This window comes from Meleagris gallopavo, chromosome 27 (genome assembly GCF_000146605.3).
Source record: "Meleagris gallopavo isolate NT-WF06-2002-E0010 breed Aviagen turkey brand Nicholas breeding stock chromosome 27, Turkey_5.1, whole genome shotgun sequence".
In the NCBI taxonomy this organism is placed as follows: Eukaryota; Metazoa; Chordata; class Aves; order Galliformes; family Phasianidae; genus Meleagris; species Meleagris gallopavo.
The window spans coordinates 1311137-1328550 of NC_015037.2; the positions used below are offsets into that span (position 1 = coordinate 1311137).

Below are 17414 nucleotides of genomic sequence, written 5' to 3' on the forward strand. Positions count from 1 at the left end.
AGGAGGGATGTGGAGGGGGTGTGGTGGCCGCATCGGTGTTGAGGGTGCTTGAGGGTGGGAGGTCCTGAGAGGATTGGGAAATGGGGTTGTGAGGGAGATCGGGAGATCTGAGGAGTATGAGGGGTTCTGGTGTGGCTGAGAGGGGTTCTGAGGGAGTTTGGGGGGCTGAGGGGGGTCCTGAGGGGGTTTGGGGACGAGCCTGATGAGGCTGAGGGCTTCCTAAGTGGGCTGTGGGGTTTGGGATGGACCCTGAAGGGTTTTGGGGGGATTCTGAGAGGTTGTGGGGATGTCCTGAGGGGTCTGAGGTGGCACCCTGAATGGGCTGAGGGTTTTGGGGGAGTCTTGAGGAGGTTCTGAAGGGTCTGGGGGATTGGAAGGGATGTCCTGAGTGAGCTGAGGGGTTTGAGATAGGTCCTGAGAAGAGGAGGAGTTGTGGGGGCATTTGAGGGGCCTCAGTGGTTCTGAAGGGCCTTAGGGGAGTTCCTGAGGGGGTTCACACAGGTCCTGAGAGGTTTGTGGGAGTCCTGAGAGGACTAAGCCTCACTGAAGTTTGGGGACATGTAGAAGGGGTTATGGAGTGTGGGCCATTTCTGCACTGAGGCTGTGGGGGGATGCTTCATAGAGGAGGGTGCTTTGGGTGAGGGGTTGGAGGCTGGGAGTTCCCCACCAGGGTTTAGGGCCGGCTGGGACTCCCCAGGTCTCATGGTGGATTATTAGGGAGCGCTGTGCACACTCCAAAGTGGGGTCTGAGTCTGCTGTCCCCCTGTGGGGCTCTGCATGGGGCAGTGCTCCATTCCTTGCACTGGAAGCACTCATAGGGGGCTGCCCCTCTCCACCTCACATGGGGCTTTTTAGGGACAATTCAGGGGTGCTGCGCCAGTGGGGTATCTGAGAGCTTTGAGGGACCCTTTGGGGTGTGGGGATACCGTCTCCATCTCTGCTGTGCTGACATTTTGAGGTTCCCTTTCTTTATGGTGTGCAGGGATTCTCCCCTCAGCTGTGTGCTTGGGAGCAGCTCTGGGATCTATGTGGGTGTCGAGGGGAAGGGGTTGAACTACTGCTGGTTCCTGATCCTGGCCCCTTGGTTGTCCCTTGCAAGAATTACAAGGAATGTCTTCCTGTAGAAATGCTTCGGTGTGTTGAAACCCCTCCTTTCTCTTTCCTAAAAAATCCCTTAAGTGTTGATTTTGCGGGCCAACATCAGGCACATTGCTGTGCAGCTCTTTGGGTTGGTTCTGCCCGCGCTGAGCAATCTCCGCTCTTCTTTACACCTTTGTACTTGGTGCTGAGTTGGTTAAGCTCAATTACTTATTAATTACAGGGATTTCCGAGCAGCAGGAATGCCTTGCTGCCGGGCTCTGAAGGACAGCACAGGGCTGGAGCTGGCTGTGCCCTGCAGCAGGCCCTGGGATTCGGCTCTTCCCAGTGACCCAAATCCGTCCCACTTTGATTTTCTGCACAGCAGAAGCGTTTGGGGCTGAATTCTGCACCTGGAGGAGCGAAGTGAGAACAGCTCTTATTGACCCAGGGAAATAGCTGTATGCGTTGCAAGGTGCCAGGTTGGAGCTCTGTCTTGTGGGAGATGCTTAAAATGCGGTCTGTGAAGGAGGCATAGAACTGTAGGGGCTGGAATGGACCTCTGTAGATCCCCCTGAAGCAGTTCCCTGCAGCACGATCGCATCCAGGTGGGTTTGAGTATCTCCAGAAAAGGAGACCCCGCCACCTCTCTGGGCAGCCTCTCCTCACTGAGGAGTGGGATTTCCTCTCCCTGCCCATCTCCAGGGCAAGGCCACTTCCTCATGTCCCCGTGGATCATCTCGTTGCACCCTCAGGTTGGCTTTCACCCTCTCCCCGTATCGACTGTCGCATTCATTAGCTGCGATGCCTCAGTCAGCTCGCCGGCCCTGCGCTGCCTGTGTGTTCAGCAGGACGTGGGCATTAATTAAAGTCCAGCTCCTACGAGTCAGACCGAGTGCTCGTGAGTCGAGCAGGAAACAATAAAACAGCCTCCAAAAATAGCTCTGGTTTCCCGTCCTTTGCGCCGTGGCAGACGGGGCTCCGGGCTCTGTGTTGTGGTTATGCTGAGCAGCCTGCACAGGGCTAGGGGACGCGGGTCTTGCTCCAAGCTCTGCCCAGGGTGTGGTGTGGATGTTTTCTTTGGGTTCCTGTGCCCTCACAGACCTTTCTCACCATCCATTCTACATTCCTGTACCTAAAGTGCAGCTCTTGCTTTCCAAGGTTGATTTTGCAACACAGCCATGGCATGCTCTCTAATCTCCTTAGCTCGATGTGTGTTTGTGGGTGTTGAGGGCATTGGAGTCAGACAATGAGAGCTCATTTAGTTCTTGATTATCACCCTGAATGTCAATCATAACTAATCTCGGTGGGGAGGAGCTCTGCGCTGCTGCTAGCTGTGTCTGCAGGGAGCTGGTTCAGAACAAGTCGATGAGGATGTGGTTCACAATAACAGGAGCTCAGTGAGACCCTTGTGCGGGTGCGATGCCACAGGTTCTTCTTCCCACCCATTCTGCAGAACAGGAGAGATGTTTGGTGTTTTGCTAACAGGCTTTCCGCACTTTTTCTCTTAAGACTTTGGCATGTCATCACCCAACCAGCTCTTTAACGGGCGAGAAGTCCACGTGGTCGTGCAGAAGCTCTGCTGAGCGCTGGGGCTGCCGACACTGTGCCACGGACCAGCTTTGTCCTTTAGGAAGTGAAACTCTTTATCTTCTCTTGGCCCATGGTCGGACGTTGCATATCAGTATGGGCCAGAAGAAGCTGGTGCTGCCCTGGGAAAGCACAGAGCTGCCTGCAGGGAGGACATGGCAACGTTGTGCTGCTCGTGCAGAGGCGTGTTGCCAGAAAACCACAGAGCAGTCAGCAGGCTTACCTGGACCAAAGGCTTTAAGGACGGCTCCTTATCCTCATGTGGCTTGGGGAGCATCCTTTCTTTTTCCTCTGGACTCCCTGGTTCTCACTGTGACCCCATCCCTTGCCGTGCACAAAGCTTGAGGGACATCCAAGGAAAAAACTGCAAATTGATGTCTTTTCTTGTGGGAGATAACAGCGGTGGGTAAATGAAGAGCCCTCGCTTGCTGGCTTTCCCATTAAGTGTGCAATTAAATAAATGAGAGAGCCTTTTTATCTGCCTTAACACTTCTGCAGTCTATTCCGACAGAATGCTCTGTGTGCTCATGGGGATGAGTTTAATTACCGAAGCTGGAGAAATTCTGCCCTGTATCTGCTGCCTCTGCTCCATCCGTACAGCCAGTGTGCCACACTCAGCATCCCACACTGCTTTTCTCGTGCGCCTTTCCCTGTCATTCCCTCTCCTCTTTCACCATTCCTGCTTGAACTTCCCTTGAGGAGTAGTTGATGGGGTCTGCATGAGCCATTATAAATCCTTGCTTTGATGTTAGCTTACGAGGCTGCACCCGAAACTCCAGCTCAGTGCTGGCCGTGGGGCTCTTGGAGGTCTGTCCTGAAGTATGGCTGCTCTCAGGATGTGTGAAGTCATTGTTTTTGATTATTGTTTCTGCTGCAGCTGGCATGGGCAGCTGTGGGAGCTGTCTGCCATTGCATTTGGTACAGGTTGAGCTTCTGAAGTGTTCGGATCATAGGATGGCTTGAGTTGGAAGAGACCCCAAGGACCACCAAGCTCCAAAAATGCTTTTCCTTTTTTCAGCAAGGGTACATGTTAAGTCAATATTTTGTTTTCTTTTAAGTCATATTTAGTCTTGAGCCTTCGGAAGCATTCCTGTTCTTTGCCTCCTCTCAGAGTGCTTAAGAAGCGTTCATTTGCGAGGCATCATTGCTCACGTAATTGGAGCAGATGAATGAATGGCAGTGCTGCAGTTTGCTAGAGCACAGCATGTAAATGTGCACTGAGGTATTAAAACTTCCTTAAGGTGTCCTAAGAGGCTGCCGTGAAAGTGGTCATTCTCCCAGGCTCCTGCTTTCTTCTGCACAGAAGTGGGAACAGTCGCTGGAACCTCACTTGGTGATTTCTTCTGAGGTTTATTTATGTTTGGAGTAATGTTGAGCGAGGTCTGGGTTTTGTAGCCTTAAAAGGAGGGTTGGCTTCCATCTGTGAAAGCATTTGGGTGATAAGAAATGGGGAAATACTGCTCTTCCCAGAGCAGGGAGTGATGCATTGCTGTGCCCATGACCTGTAAGAACTGATGTGCTGCAGGAAAAGCAGAAGTGCACGGAGCTGCCTAGGGGTGCACTGAACTCTGTCCTGGAGCTGAGGGTCAGGAGCTGGAAGAGACTCTGGGTGGTGGAGGTCGCATTGGAGGTGTCTCATTAAGGTCCTCATCTCAAGGCAGCATCATGCAGGCTTTCCACAGCCAATTTCCTTCTCTTTTCTTGGCAGGAGATTTGAAGTCTTCACAGAAAATGAGTCGTTCGGTGCACAAATGGGAGAACTGAAATGCTCTTCTGTGTGCTAGAGCTTCCTTAGTGTTGGTGTGTTGGGGAGTTCTGCTACATCCTTGGGATTTAACATGGGCTATCCTGAGAGTTGGGGTCACTGGTTTTCAACTGAAAGAGAGAAGATTTGGGTCAGACGTGAGGATGGAATCCTTTACTCAGAGGGCAACAAGGCTGTGGGTGCCCCATCCCTATGGGGCCCAGGCCATGGATGGGACCCTTGGCAGCCTGAGTGGGTGGGGAGCAGCCAGCCCATGGGAGGGATGGTTTGGGGGTGTGAGGAGCCTTCCAACCCACCCATTCTGCAGTTCTGTGGTCAGTAGGTCCCTTCCAACCCAACCATGCTGTGATCCCATGGTTCTCCGAATCACAGGATATCCTGGGTTGGAAGGGACCCAGTAGGATCCAGGCAGTGGGAAGCCCTGACGGGTGGGTGGTTGGGTCACTGGCAGCAGTGCATGCCTCAGCTCACAGCACCGTGCCTCAGCCCTGGCTCTGTGACAGCTCTGCTGACTGCCCCAGGGAGCGCAGTGTGCTCGGGGGTTGGACTGGGTGATGCCTGTGGGTCCCTTGTGCTCCGTGGGGTGAGGAGGAAGCCGGGTGCTGACAAAGGCTCAATGATCAGCATCTGAGAGTGGAAGGGGCAGAACCTCTCGTTCCTGCTTTTACCACATGTGCCTTTGGCTGGAGAAGTGACCTCAAAGGGGAAGTTGCTCTCTGTGCTCCATCCCACGGTGGCTTGCAGTGAGCAAAGTTCTCCTTTTGGCCCTTCCTATGCTGCCCGAGCTGTGCGGTCTGGGGCGTGATGGGAATGGGTTGGTGGTTGGATTCAGTGATCCTGTAATGAATCCGTGATCCTGTGGGTCGCCGTGATGGTGATGGGTCAGCGGTTGGACTTGATGATCTTGAAGGTCTTTTCCAACCTTTCTGTTTGTGTAGTTTTACCTCAGGCCTGCTCGGCATCCCCCAGAGCTGGACAGGGGGTTGGAGCTGGGCAGGGTGTGGGTAATACCTGTGGAGTTGAGTTCTGCTGCCTCCAAATGGAAGCAGGAGCCGAAAGAGAAAAGCATCCAAGCATCCCAGGAAAAGCACATGGGGCTGTTGTCGTGTTGTGGCCACACCGCGCAGCTCTGCACACAGCAGCTCTGCACACAGCAGCTCCTTTCCCGTTCCCTTTCTCCCCGAGGTTTGTGGAGGATTTCTGCAGGCGGAGTTGCTATGGTGACTCTGTTGCAGAGCTGCCCTTGCCCTGTGCGGGGGCTCGGCTGGCGGAGCATTGAGGTGAGCCGAGCTGTCAGTCTCTGCTTGCAGGGAGAAGTCCTGCTATGGGCCACCCAAATCCCACGCGGGCAGCAGTGCTGGAGGACTCTGCAGCCTGGCTTTAATTCCACTGAATGGAAACAGCCTCCTGTTGGGATGAGTGAGCAGCACGTGAGCCTTGCTTGGCTGGAGTGAGTGTGAGTACCGCTCCCGCACGGCGCTGTGTTGCAGTGAGGAATGGCACCATTTCGCCGTGACAGGAGGGAGGATTTCCCCAGTTCTCAGCTCTGTGGCATCATTACTCCACTAAAAGAGCTGTGCATGGCTCTTGGGCCCTCTTAGCACAAAGAATCCAGAGCGTCAGCAGCTTATCCCAGCTGCTCCGGTATGTCCCAGGCTCGCTCCCGATGCCAGCGGGTCTCTCATCACCTCTGGGCACCCGGCAGCCCCTCAGGAGCACGGCTGGACTCAGGGCAAAGCTCTGCCTGCAGCTGTTTACGCAGGGAATGCTTTGGATGCCAGACTCAGAGCAGAGTTTGTGGAGTCTTGCTACTAAGTGTAGCTCTTATCAGGAGGAGGAACAGGCTCATCCTCCTCACATTTGGAAGGGAATACAACAGCTCTCTCTGGACCACTCTGAAAGCGACATCTTCCCGAGGTGTGCAGCTCTCTGCAGCACAGAGGTGCTCAGGGCCCAACTCCCATGGTCAGGGCAGAGCAGGGCCAGGCTCAGGGATGTGCTCTTATGTGGTAGAGCTGCTGGGGGAAAGCAGAGCTGTTGGTCTGAAAGGAACATAGGAGAACACGCGTCTCCTCGCCCGGCAGTGCAGCAGAGGTGCTCGTGGGTGCTGAGTCTGGGGTGGGAACAGCAGCTCCCCAAATCACTTCCCCATGCCCTCTGTGCGTGCAAGGCTGCTTTTCCCTTTCTTGTTCCTTTCCCTTTCTTGTTCCTCTCGAAGCTTCAGCTCAGATGTATGGAAATCTTTTAGATGTTTTGGATCTGTAGAGGATCCAGAGGTGGCTTTTGCCTGAGCAGAGTGGTGTGTGGTTGTGCAGTCGGTGTTTTCTTCCCTCATTCTTTCATCACCTCAAGTTCTGGGGATGAACATCTGTGTAGTTCTAAGTTACAAAACATGTTTTAGATGTTCACGTGCATGAACCTCATTGGCTCAGGAGTTGGTCCCATATGAGCAAGGTGTGATTCGGTGGGGCCGAGTGGCTGCCCCATGGCTGGAGGTGCTCAGGGTGGGCTGTATGGGGTTCTGGCAGCCTGACCCACGGAGGTGTCCCTTCCTATTGTAGGGGTTGGAATGGGACAGGGTCTCTTCCAATTTAAAGCATTCTCTGGCTCTGCAAAGCCCCTAAAGAATTTCTAGCTGTGTTGGAAGCTCCTAAACAAGGTACCGTAACAAATAACCCAATAAACTGTCAGTGGGAGAAATGGATGAAGCTTAAACCTGATGTCGTGAGAGCAGAGCAGTGCAGCTGGGCTCTGCTTGCTTCCTGGCAGAGATGAGCTGCAGACCTACTCCCACCAAAGCAGAACTTGCAGAGTTTGAACATGGGAACTACATGGGTTGTTTTGTTTTGTTGGTGTTTTTCTTGCTTCTCTCTTGCTGGTGTAACCCACTGCAGAAAGGGAGCTGAAGCCTTGGAGATGTCAGTTACCTTCTGCTGGTGGGGAGGCAGATCTGTGCTGGATTTCTGGGCCGGCTCTGAGTGTCCCCTTGGCCTTGCTGATGGCTTCTCCACTGTCTTACAGGAACGGAGTGAACGTTGAAGGAGCAACACACAAGCAGGTGGTGGACCTGATCCGTGCTGGGGAGAAGGAGCTGATCCTGACGGTGCTGTCGGTGCCTCCCCACGAGGCCGACAACCTCGACCCCAGCGACGACTCCTTGGGGCAGTCCTTCTACGACTACACAGAGAAGCAGGCCGTGCCCATCTCCATCCCCACCTACAAGCACGTGGAGCAGAATGGAGAGAAGTTTGTGGTTGGTACTGGCTGGACGGCGCTTCCCGTGCCCTGAGCTCCTGTACTGCTTGGGAACAGTGGGTGGCAGTGGTCCCTTTATGCCTTAAATATGGAAACTCATTAATTTATTATTGTCTGCTTTTGATACGGACTTATTTAGCCTCTGCTTGGTTATTCTTTTGCAGTTATTTCTTGTGTGCTGCAAACGTTTTTATTAATAGCACTAGTATAGAAGATGAGGTAGGAAGCCATGGTTTTGCTCGTGTGAGCTTTTGCTCAAATTTGCACTCCTGTTTTACACCAAATGTTGAGGTGAGAGGGAACAGATGTCCTGACATGCCGCTTCCCATCTGGGGAATTCCTTTTCCCTTTCATCATCTTCTTCTGTCTGGAGAATATGGGGGGAAATGAATTAAAGAAAGGTGCCCAGCTTGCAAACCTCAGGGCCCTCATCCTGCCTGCCCCGCACTTACTGCCTGCCCTTGCTGGGGGAAACCCCAAACCATAGGGGTAGGAAGAGAGCTCTTCATTGTTGCAGAGCTAGGCTGGGGCTTTGCTGTTGGGAGAGTGAAAGATGATGCTGAGGGCTGTAAGGGGGCAGAGGATCCTCTGCGCTGGAGCTGCTGCTCTTTGCACCTCCCGGCCCCATTGCAGCACCTCCTCCTCTCTCAAGATGGTGCTGGAAGCATTGATCCATATTTCCCATTGCATCTCAAATCCTCCTGGCTGCACTCTGAGCAGCTCCTCTCTGCTCCCCTCAGGTGTACAACGTTTACATGGCTGGCCGGCAGCTCTGCTCCAAGCGGTACCGTGAGTTTGCCATCCTGCACCAGAACCTGAAGCGGGAATTTGCCAATTTCACCTTCCCACGTCTCCCTGGAAAGTGGCCCTTCTCCCTGTCGGAACAGCAGCTGGATGCCCGGCGGCGAGGGCTGGAGGAGTACCTGGAGAAAGGTATGGAGCTGAGTGTATGAAGTGCACAGAATCACAGTCCCAGAACCATGGGGGTTGGAAGGGGCCTCTGGAGATCCCCCCGCCCAACCCTAAAGCAGTTCCCTGCAACACATTGTCCAGGTTCACGTCCACGTGGGTTTGAATCTTTCCAGAGAAGGAAACTCCCCTATGCCTCTCTGGACTCAGTTCAGGGCCCTTCTACCCTCATGTTCACACAACTTCTATGGCTGAAGCGCTGAGCTCCATCACTTTGTGAGCACCGCAGTGGGATGTAGGTCAGGTTCTCCCCACCCCACACATCTCATTCATCTTCCTCCTGGCTGCAGGAAGGGGCAGGCTGGTCGTGTTCAGATACAGCATGATGCGCTTCGGCTCCAGATTATTTCATGAACTTGACCTGAATTCCCAAATAGCTCCATTCCCTCTGGAATAACTATTTATGAAATCTCACACCGCTTTTAAGTACAGCTGAAACTCCCGTTGGCTGACTGCCTGCAGCCTGGGCTTTGCCCGGGGGGAATATCCCACATGGTGATCTACCCAGCACTGCTGCACTCTCTGCTTGATGCCAGCCCCAGATCGCTTTGAGAAGGCTCTCCCTGCCCTTGGCTGCCTGCAGAACAGGCAGGCGTTGTCGCCCTGTCCTTTGGGCAACTCCTGGAGGGGCAGCTGCCTTGCCCTGGGTCGGCCCCTGACTTGTGCTCTGTGTCCTGCAGTGTGCTCCATCCGTGTCATCGGGGAGAGTGACATCATGCAGGAGTTCCTGTCGGAGTCGGATGAGGTAGGCACGTGGGCAGTGTGCTGCAGCTCTGCTGTGGTAGAGACTGCACCAGGGAGCAGGGACACTGCCAAAGCCACGTAGAAAGCAGCAGCAGAAAAGCAAGGCTGCCCCCTGAGCCCTGCCATGGGCTGCTTGCCCCACACCTGAGCAGGCTGCTGCTTCTTTCTGAATTCCCCACTGCAGCCTGAAAAGGGATTCTGTTGGGTGTGATGGTGTACAAAAGACCACGTTAATTAGCAATGCAAGGCAATCAGTAATTGGCCCATGGAGTTCCTGGCTCAGCTCAGCCTGAACTGGAAGGGGTGACCCCCAGCCTCTCAAACAAGGACCTCGCTGATTCCTGTCCTCTTTTTTCCCTTTCTTCAGAATTACAACGGGGTCTCAGACGTGGAGCTTCGGGTAGCATTACCAGACATAACAACAGTGACAGTCAGAGTCAAAAAGAACAGCACTACAGACCAGGTGTACCAGGTGGGCTGCTTTATTTTCTTTCTTTGGGACATGAAGGATGAACGCGATCCATGCGTTCCCTGAGGCTCTGGAGGTGCTCAGTGGCTCCTCTGCTCCTCCTGAGCATCAGTGTTATGGCAGGGAGGGTGGGAGCTGGCGAGCCCTGACCTCACACCGTGCTGAGACAGCATTTCCTTGGCTTGACTGCAAGGACAGTGCAAGGGATGAATTAATTGTCCCCGATAACATCTTAAAGCTGGCAAATAGCTGTAAGCACCACAGCTCCAACACAGCACTCCTGGTGTAGGAGTTGTGTGCATCCTGCACCCATTCTCCTTGCTGTCAGCAGCTGGGGGTAGGCAGTGCTCGGGGGCAGCCCACGCAGAGGTGGCCCAGCCCTCCCGGTGCGCTCACCCCACCTTCCCTTTGGTTGTTCTCCAGGCCGTGGCTGCTAAAGTTGGAATGGACAGCGTTACAGCCAACTACTTTGCCTTGTTTGAGGTGATCAATCACTCCTTCGGTAAGTGCCAAAGGCCATCTGTGCTGACAGCAGCCAAGGCAGTGCTGGCAGAGCCCTGGGGCGCTCCTGCAGCTCTTATCTGCACTCACAGAACCAAGAGCCCTGGAGGGAGGTACCAGGCAGGCACAGCACTGATAATGAGAAGCCCTCAAAATCTGATGGCTTTGGTTGTTTTGTTTTGTTTTGTTTTGTTTTGTTTTGTTTTGTTTTGTTTTGTTTTTTGCTGCTCTTTGACTTTCCTGTTCCTAAGCAGTTCAAGGAGACACTTTTGTAAAAGTGAGATACGTTTGACTTTGGTTCAGAGAGAGGTGGTGGCCAGCATCACTGAAACACAGCTGGAGGTCAGACACAAGCAGCATCTCAGTGCAGGGCAGAGGGGCTGCAGAGGAGATGGGATTTGCTCTGTACACATGGAGAACTGGGTCCAGTTTGCAATAGGCCATAAGCTGCAGCTTGCCATCTCATCTGTCCTTCAGTTTCTGATGGGGTTTGGGGTTGGATGATGGGTTCTGAGCTGAGCATGTTTCTTATTCCCAGACAGGTACTTTAGTTTTCAGATGTTAGCAGTGGTACAAGGCTGTGCTGGCACAGCGGGTCACATGGACTCCAACCACAACTATTAATTCCTCATCCCTGAGTGCTGTGCTCCTCACTCTGAAAAGCAAAAACTCCACTTAACCTTTCTCCCATGCACTTTCTGGAAACTCAGTGGGAACATCCCCGTTTATTCCTATCTGGATAGACTCCGTTTAATTTCCCTGGAAGCTGTTAGATCTACCTGCAGTAAGGTGGTGGCCTTACCCTTCCTCGATGCATCACAGTGAAGCTCTGAGCACAGGGATGGCTACAGGCAGTGCTGCCAGGAATCCCAGCTGCACGTTGCTTCGTTGAGGTTAATGCAGAGAAATGGCAGTGCAGTGTGTGCCCCACGTGCACTGCTGAGACCCAGAGATGGCCTTCACCACTGTCACGATGTCACACAGCGCAAAGTGTTGTGGTGAAATTCCTGTCCGTGCCCCGGAGGCTGCTGTGAGGGACTGGCAGTGTCCAGCACCACGGAGGCAGGTGCTGAGTTCAGCTCATCCCCGTGTCCTCTGCTTCTTGCAGTGCGCAAGCTGGCACCCAACGAATTTCCCCACAAACTCTACGTGCAGAACTACACCTCGGCGGTGCCGGGGACGTGCCTGACCATCCGGAAATGGCTCTTCACGACAGAGGAGGAGGCTCTTCTCAATGACAACGACTTGGCAGTCACCTACTTCTTCCATCAGGTGGGTACCTAAGAGCTCCCTGGGAGAGCTGGAGCTTTGTGCTGGAGGTAAGCCAACCCAGGTTGCATATCAGGAAAAATCTCTGCTCTGAAGGAATGGTGATGTGTTGGAAAAGGCTGACTAGGGAGCGGGGGGAGGCACTGTCCCTGGAGGGGTTCAAGAGCTGCAGAGACGTGGCACTCTGGGGTACGGTTTGTGGGCACAGGTGGGGGGGGTTGGGGTTGGACTCAATGATCTTAGTCTTTTCCAACCTTAATGATCCTGTGAACTGCTGGCAGCCAAGGGCCCAGCTCCCACAGCGACTGCAGCCGCCGCTCTCCTCGGTTGGGTGGCTTTGAGGAGCAGCAGTGCCCAGTCTGGCTGCGTCCTGCTGGCCAGGGCTGTGTGGTGGGGCTCACGCAGCTCTCAGCGCTGCCCCTTCCCAAGGCGAGCTGAGGGATCCCGAGTGGCTGCAGTCCACGGGTGGGATATTTTCCTCAGCTCTGTACGAAGCTTTTGGGCAGTGGGGGAGCAGATTTCTCCCTGCTCTGCAGAACCACAATGTTTCTGTCGTTTCACCTGCCCCCTCCTATGCTGCTGCCCTATAGGATGAAGTGAGCCTGAGAAGAGCCGTGTTCTCCCTTGACTGTAGAAAGCCAGGCTAGGATGACCAGCCCAGAGGTAGATATCTGCCAACTTCAGTAAGATGGGTCCTGCTCTGTCTGTCTCCACCACCAAAAATGCTCTCTTGACACTCCAAACTTAGCCAATACCAGCCCCTGGTCGAAACTGAAATAAAGATAGCCACTGGCAAGCTGTATGATTTCCTAGACTGGCTCTTCTGTTGGCTGGGAGCTTTGGGAGCTGCCAGGCAGAAGTTGGGGTGTCAGGGCTGAAGGAAAGGCTGCTCAGTCTGAAGGGTAACACAGGATTCCGTGCCAGTGCTGCCCTCCAGCAGCACGGTGGGCAAAAGCAGGATGCCAAGCGCCAGATGTCCATCCTTTTCCTCCGGGGGATGTTATTCCAAAGTCCTCCTGGATGGAGCTCGGGGGCTTATGATGGCCCTGGGATGTGCTGATGGGATCCTGCAGTCTGACTGCTGGGTTTTCTTTCCTTTTTTTCCCCTTTTTTTACTTTTCCCTGTTTAAGGCTGTTGATGATGTCAAGAAAGGCTACATCAAAGCAGAGGAGAAGTCCTACCAGCTACAGAAGCTCTGTGAGCAGAGAAAGATGGTCATGGTGAGTTGTCCCACCTGTCCTGCTTGTTTCCTCCAGCGAGCACCTTGCAGTGCCGTACCCAACACCAGGCAGAGACAAAACCTTGTGCTGAAAGGTGACCATAGCAGTCCTTCCCCTGCAGCTTCCAGGGAGAGCTGCTGCCCCCCAGTTGTTGGGAGGCAAAGGTCTTTTTCTATCCAAAAAGCCCCAGATGTGGCATCATTGGCCTCACAAAGAGGAGTGGATCCCAGCTGCTCGCAGTGCAGCTGCAGTGCTCCTGTGCCTTCATTTCTTTGTAGCCTGGCAAAAGTCCACGTTGGGGTCCCACAGCCCATACGCAGCTCTGACATCCCCCAGCATGGACTCTGGAAGAGTCACCTGAAATGCTGATAACCTCTTAATGATTAACCAACATGAGGATCAGTAAGCAGACGCTTCCTGCACCGGGCCACTGTAGCTCCAAAGGGAGATGTCGCTCTTGGAAAAGCCACGCCTCCATGTCCCCCTCTTGCATGTTGTGGTTCTGCTCCATGAAAACCTTCCCTTGCAATGAGAAGTCACAGTCCTGAAAGTCCTTGGATGGAGCCCAGCTGAGGAGTCCTGGGATGGGGGCACCTTTAGGGGATCCCCCGGATGGGGACACGCTTTGGGGAGCCCTGCTGCCCGTGGGTTCCCAGCTTCCCTATTTTGAGCTGCAGGGTTCTGAGGAGGGTCATATCCCCATCCCAAGGTGTAACCCAGCCAAGGTGCCCATTTCTCTCCACAGTATTTAAACATGTTGCGGACGTGCGAGGGTTACAACGAGATCATCTTCCCTCATTGCTCCTGTGACTCTCGGCGGAAGGGACATGTCATCACAGCCATCAGTATTAAGCACTTTAAACTCCACGCCTGCACCGAGGAGGGACAGCTGGAGGTGAGAGCAGGGCTCTGGACTTAGCCCTGTAGCTCTGTAGGAAGCCCCAGAGCTCTGGGCTGTGGTCCCCGACCCTCCTCATGCAGCTTTGCTTCGCCACCCGATGTGCCAAGAACCCCCCCTGACCCCCCAGGGGCTCACCTGGGTTCTGTCTCCCCTTAGAACCAGGTAATAGCATTTGAATGGGACGAAATGCAGCGGTGGGACACAGATGAAGAGGGAATGGCCTTTTGTTTTGAATATGCTCGAGGAGAGAAGAAACCCCGATGGGTTAAAATCTTCACCCCCTACGTAAGTAGCCCAGTTCCTGGCAGGTTTGAGAAGCCAGAACCGCTCTGTGTCCAGGTGAAGTGAAGTCACCCAGGAGTCCATCCTGGGAGCAGTGACCTTCAACACCTTTGTCAGTGACACAGACATTCTGTGGTTCTGAAGGTCGCTCTCAACCCAACCATTCCATGATCCCATGGGTCAGTGATTCTTGAGGTCCCTTGTGACACAACTGTGCTGTAATTCCATAGTTGTGTGACCTGTAGGCTCCCTTCCAACCCAGCCATTCTGTGATTCCATGGTTCTGTGCTCTTTCACGTCCCTTCCATCCCTCCACGGGAGCTGCAGAACCCCCAGCACTGCGGTGGGGACGCAGCCGCCAGGAGGAGCCAGCAGCACAGGCTGGGCGTTGGGTGCTGCATCAGATCTGAGCTGCGCCCCCTTTCTCTTTGCAGTTCAACTACATGCATGAGTGCTTCGAGCGGGTTTTCTGTGAGCTCAAGTGGAGGAAAGAGGTAAGGAGCCGTGACTGCAGGGAATTGCCTTCACCTCCCATAGCAACGTTTTGCTGGCGGTCGCTCCTGCCTGCCCCCAGCAAGAAGGGTTGAACAGGGAGCAGCGGGATGTTTGAGCGGGGAGCTGGCTCTGCTGGGAGCACGGTGGTCTGTTTGCAGAGCTGCAGGGTGCTGTGTGTCACGGTCCAGCGAGGAGCTCCTAGGGTTGGTGGGCTCTGCTGTCAGCTGCAGGTGGCAAAACCTTTGTTCTGTGGCTGCTGAACTATTCAGGAAGGGCTCTCTTCTACTCAGAGCCATGCTATCACTGTGGGTCCATCCTCTGGCCTGTGCCTGCTGGTGCCATCCAGCTCTCTTGTCCTCTCATCCCCTCTGCCCTGGGCTCACCATGCCGTGGAGTTGGGAGCTCCAGGGCTGGGCCTAGCATTAGGTGTGAGATGCTGCAATGGGACGAAGGGTCCCCACTGTGTGACATCCCTGTCCTCACAGGAACCACGAGCTCTGGGCTCTATGACCCCGCTGGGTGACATTGCTGTCACTTTGCAGATGGCACTGCCCCTGCCCTGGGCTCAGCACCACCCTCTGTGTGGCTCAGGGCTGCATCCTGGCAGCAGTGTGGGGCCAAAGCTCTGGGGCCAGAGGTGGGATGGAGATGGAGATGTGGAGCTGGTGGTGCTGATGCTGCAGCTGTGCTGGAGGTGGTGCTGATGCTGGAGCTGCATTTCTGGAGCTGGTTGCCAGAGGTGGAGCTGGAAGTGGTGCTTAGGGCTGCTGGTTGTGCTGGGCTGCAAATTTTGGTGGTTCTGGAGCTGCTTTGCTGTGCAGAAGTGCCGCCATCGCCCCTCCTGCTGCTCCCATCTGCCTCTCGCTTCCCTCCCACCCCCTCGAGCCCCTTTTTATTTATCCCCTTCCCATCTTTTTCCCTCATCAAGGTGGAGGAGGAAGCAACAGACAAGGATAACCAGAACTGCAGCACAGACACAGTGTGCAGCAAGGTAACAGCGCTGCAGCACCTGCCGGGAGCTCAGCAGCGCAGAGCAGCGCCTTCTGCTGCTCCCCAGCACTGCTCCTATTGCACACAGCTCTGCTCCACGCCCCTGCCATGACTGCAGGCTGTGCTGCTGTGCACAGTAGAGTGTGGTTGTGCCTGGCTGTGTGTGACTGTAGCTGGCTGTATCTAGCTGTGTGTGCGTGCACGGGGCTGCACTCGGCTGTGCTCACTGAGGTGGAACACCCCCGAGCCCCTTTGATGGTGTCACTGCTGCAGAAGGAGCCCCCGGCCCCATGCATCGCTTCCTCTGCCCCACAGATGCCAAGCAGGAGATAACAGCAGGGCAACCCCAACACTGTGGGGCGGAGGCTGTGTGTGTGCTGAACATCCCCTGGCCGGGCTCAAAGCTTTGGGTCCCATTCTGTTGATGTGCATCACAGCTCTATGGGGCAGCTCACAGCTCCCAGCCCCACAGCCTTGGCTGATGCATTCCCCCCCCCAGCCTCACATGAGTGGGACAGGGAGCAAATGGTGAAATGAAGACTGCAGATGGAGCACCCCAAATGCAGCATCGGGGTCTTGAGTTTGGGTTTGCTGATAGCATTGCTTATGACTGTGCTGTGGGGCGTTCGGTGCTGTAGGGAAAGGGGCAGAGTCATCCCAGAGCTGCTGGAACACCCCCAATTGAACCAAAAATCCAGCAGTGGGCAGGACACACAGAGCTGTAGCAGCCCCAAAGTGTGGGCAGAGATGGGGACAGCTGTGATGGTGTGGGGTGCATCGCTGGCTCTGCACCGTATGGGTCAGGGTCTTCACCCTCTGGGGCGCATCGTGGACCCCCACCCCATGGGCACATCGCAGTGCCACCCTCTGATGCTCCCTTCTCCTCTCTTGCAGAACATCTTCCAGACGGTGCGGTCACAGCAGAGGGACGCAGCCACTTAACCACGGCACAGCAGAACGTAACCCCCCTTCCCCAGCCCCCAAATTAACACTTAAAAATTCTGTTATTGTATTAAAGCCCTTAAACTAAATATTATTAATAATAACACCATTTGTCAACGTCATCTTTGTGGGACTGCGGAGGGCTCGGCCCCATCCTGTCCCCTCAGCCCTACGCCCATGGATGGCTCTGATCCCATTTTTTACAACTGGAAATTGAATTCATCCATTTGCACTGTTTGGACGTATATATGTATGTATGTATAAAAAAAAAAAGGCAAAAAAATCAAAAAAAAAAAAACAACGCCATGAAAAAGTGATGTGTACCGATCCCATCCCCATGGACACGTGTGGGTACCTCAGTGGCAGTACCTTTATTAAGGTGTCTTTGCACACACATCCCTCCTTCCACCTCATTCTGGTTTTAAAAATTGAGCATTTTTTAGAGAGAAGAAAAATAAGGAGGGGCAGAAGGGACAGGGAAAGAAAAAAGGGGAAAAAAGGAAGGAAAAAAGGAAGAAAAGGGGAAAAAAAGGAAGCAAACAAAGAGACAAAAGATAAAAAAGGAAGGGGGGAGAGAAAGAAAGGGAAAAATGGGATGGGGAAAAAAGAAAAGGGGAAAATTAAGAAATGAAGAGGATGGGCCCTACATGGTTGACGCTGCGCTGGTCCAGCCATGGAGTGGGAGTGCGGCCCCAAAGGGAGGCGTGGGGAAGTGGGGCAGCTGGGGGCCAAAGGGGCATCGTTAGAGGGACGTTGGGGTGGGACATTGGGGGCGGGACACGGGGGACAGGTTTGGGGGGGGATGGGGATGGGGGCAGCTCGTGCTGCTGTTGGACCACATCTGGGGCCTCAGAGCTGCCCTGTGTGCCATCCCTGCACCCCCTCTGCCCCTTCCCGTGGCAGACCCCAGACCCTCATTTCTGCACAGAACTCCTTTTCACCCC

The 17414-nt window shown here is 54.3% G+C and overlaps 1 protein-coding gene across 3 annotated transcripts; it reads left to right on the forward strand.

Annotated features, from left to right (window-relative positions):
• The first annotated feature begins 7333 nt into the window (after positions 1-7333).
• Positions 7334-16754, forward strand: SNX27 (sorting nexin 27). 3 transcript variants are annotated; one of them, XM_003212810.4, is made up of 13 exons: positions 7334-7368; positions 7454-7685; positions 8428-8620; positions 9337-9401; positions 9768-9872; positions 10293-10371; positions 11479-11642; positions 12771-12860; positions 13606-13755; positions 13918-14046; positions 14478-14537; positions 15467-15529; positions 16423-16754. In XM_003212810.4, exons 1-13 carry the CDS (start codon positions 7349-7351, stop codon positions 16468-16470), a joined length of 1398 nt encoding a protein of 465 aa, XP_003212858.2. In that variant the 5' UTR covers positions 7334-7348; the 3' UTR covers positions 16471-16754. The 3 variants fall into 3 exon arrangements, with proteins under 3 accessions (XP_003212858.2, XP_010722298.1, XP_010722299.1); XM_010723996.3 differs by having other exon boundaries at positions 7334-7350; XM_010723997.3 differs by lacking the exon at positions 15467-15529.
• The last annotated feature ends 660 nt before the right edge of the window (positions 16755-17414 follow it).

Excerpts from the sequence above, each read along its gene's own strand:
- SNX27 (XM_003212810.4), top strand. The coding sequence starts at position 7,349 with ATGTCAGTTACCTTCTGCTG. Across the intron at positions 13,756-13,917 it reads CCGAGGAGGGACAGCTGGAG|AACCAGGTAATAGCATTTGA; the intron begins GTGAGAGCAGGG and ends GTCTCCCCTTAG. Across the intron at positions 14,047-14,477 it reads TTAAAATCTTCACCCCCTAC|TTCAACTACATGCATGAGTG; the intron begins GTAAGTAGCCCA and ends TTCTCTTTGCAG.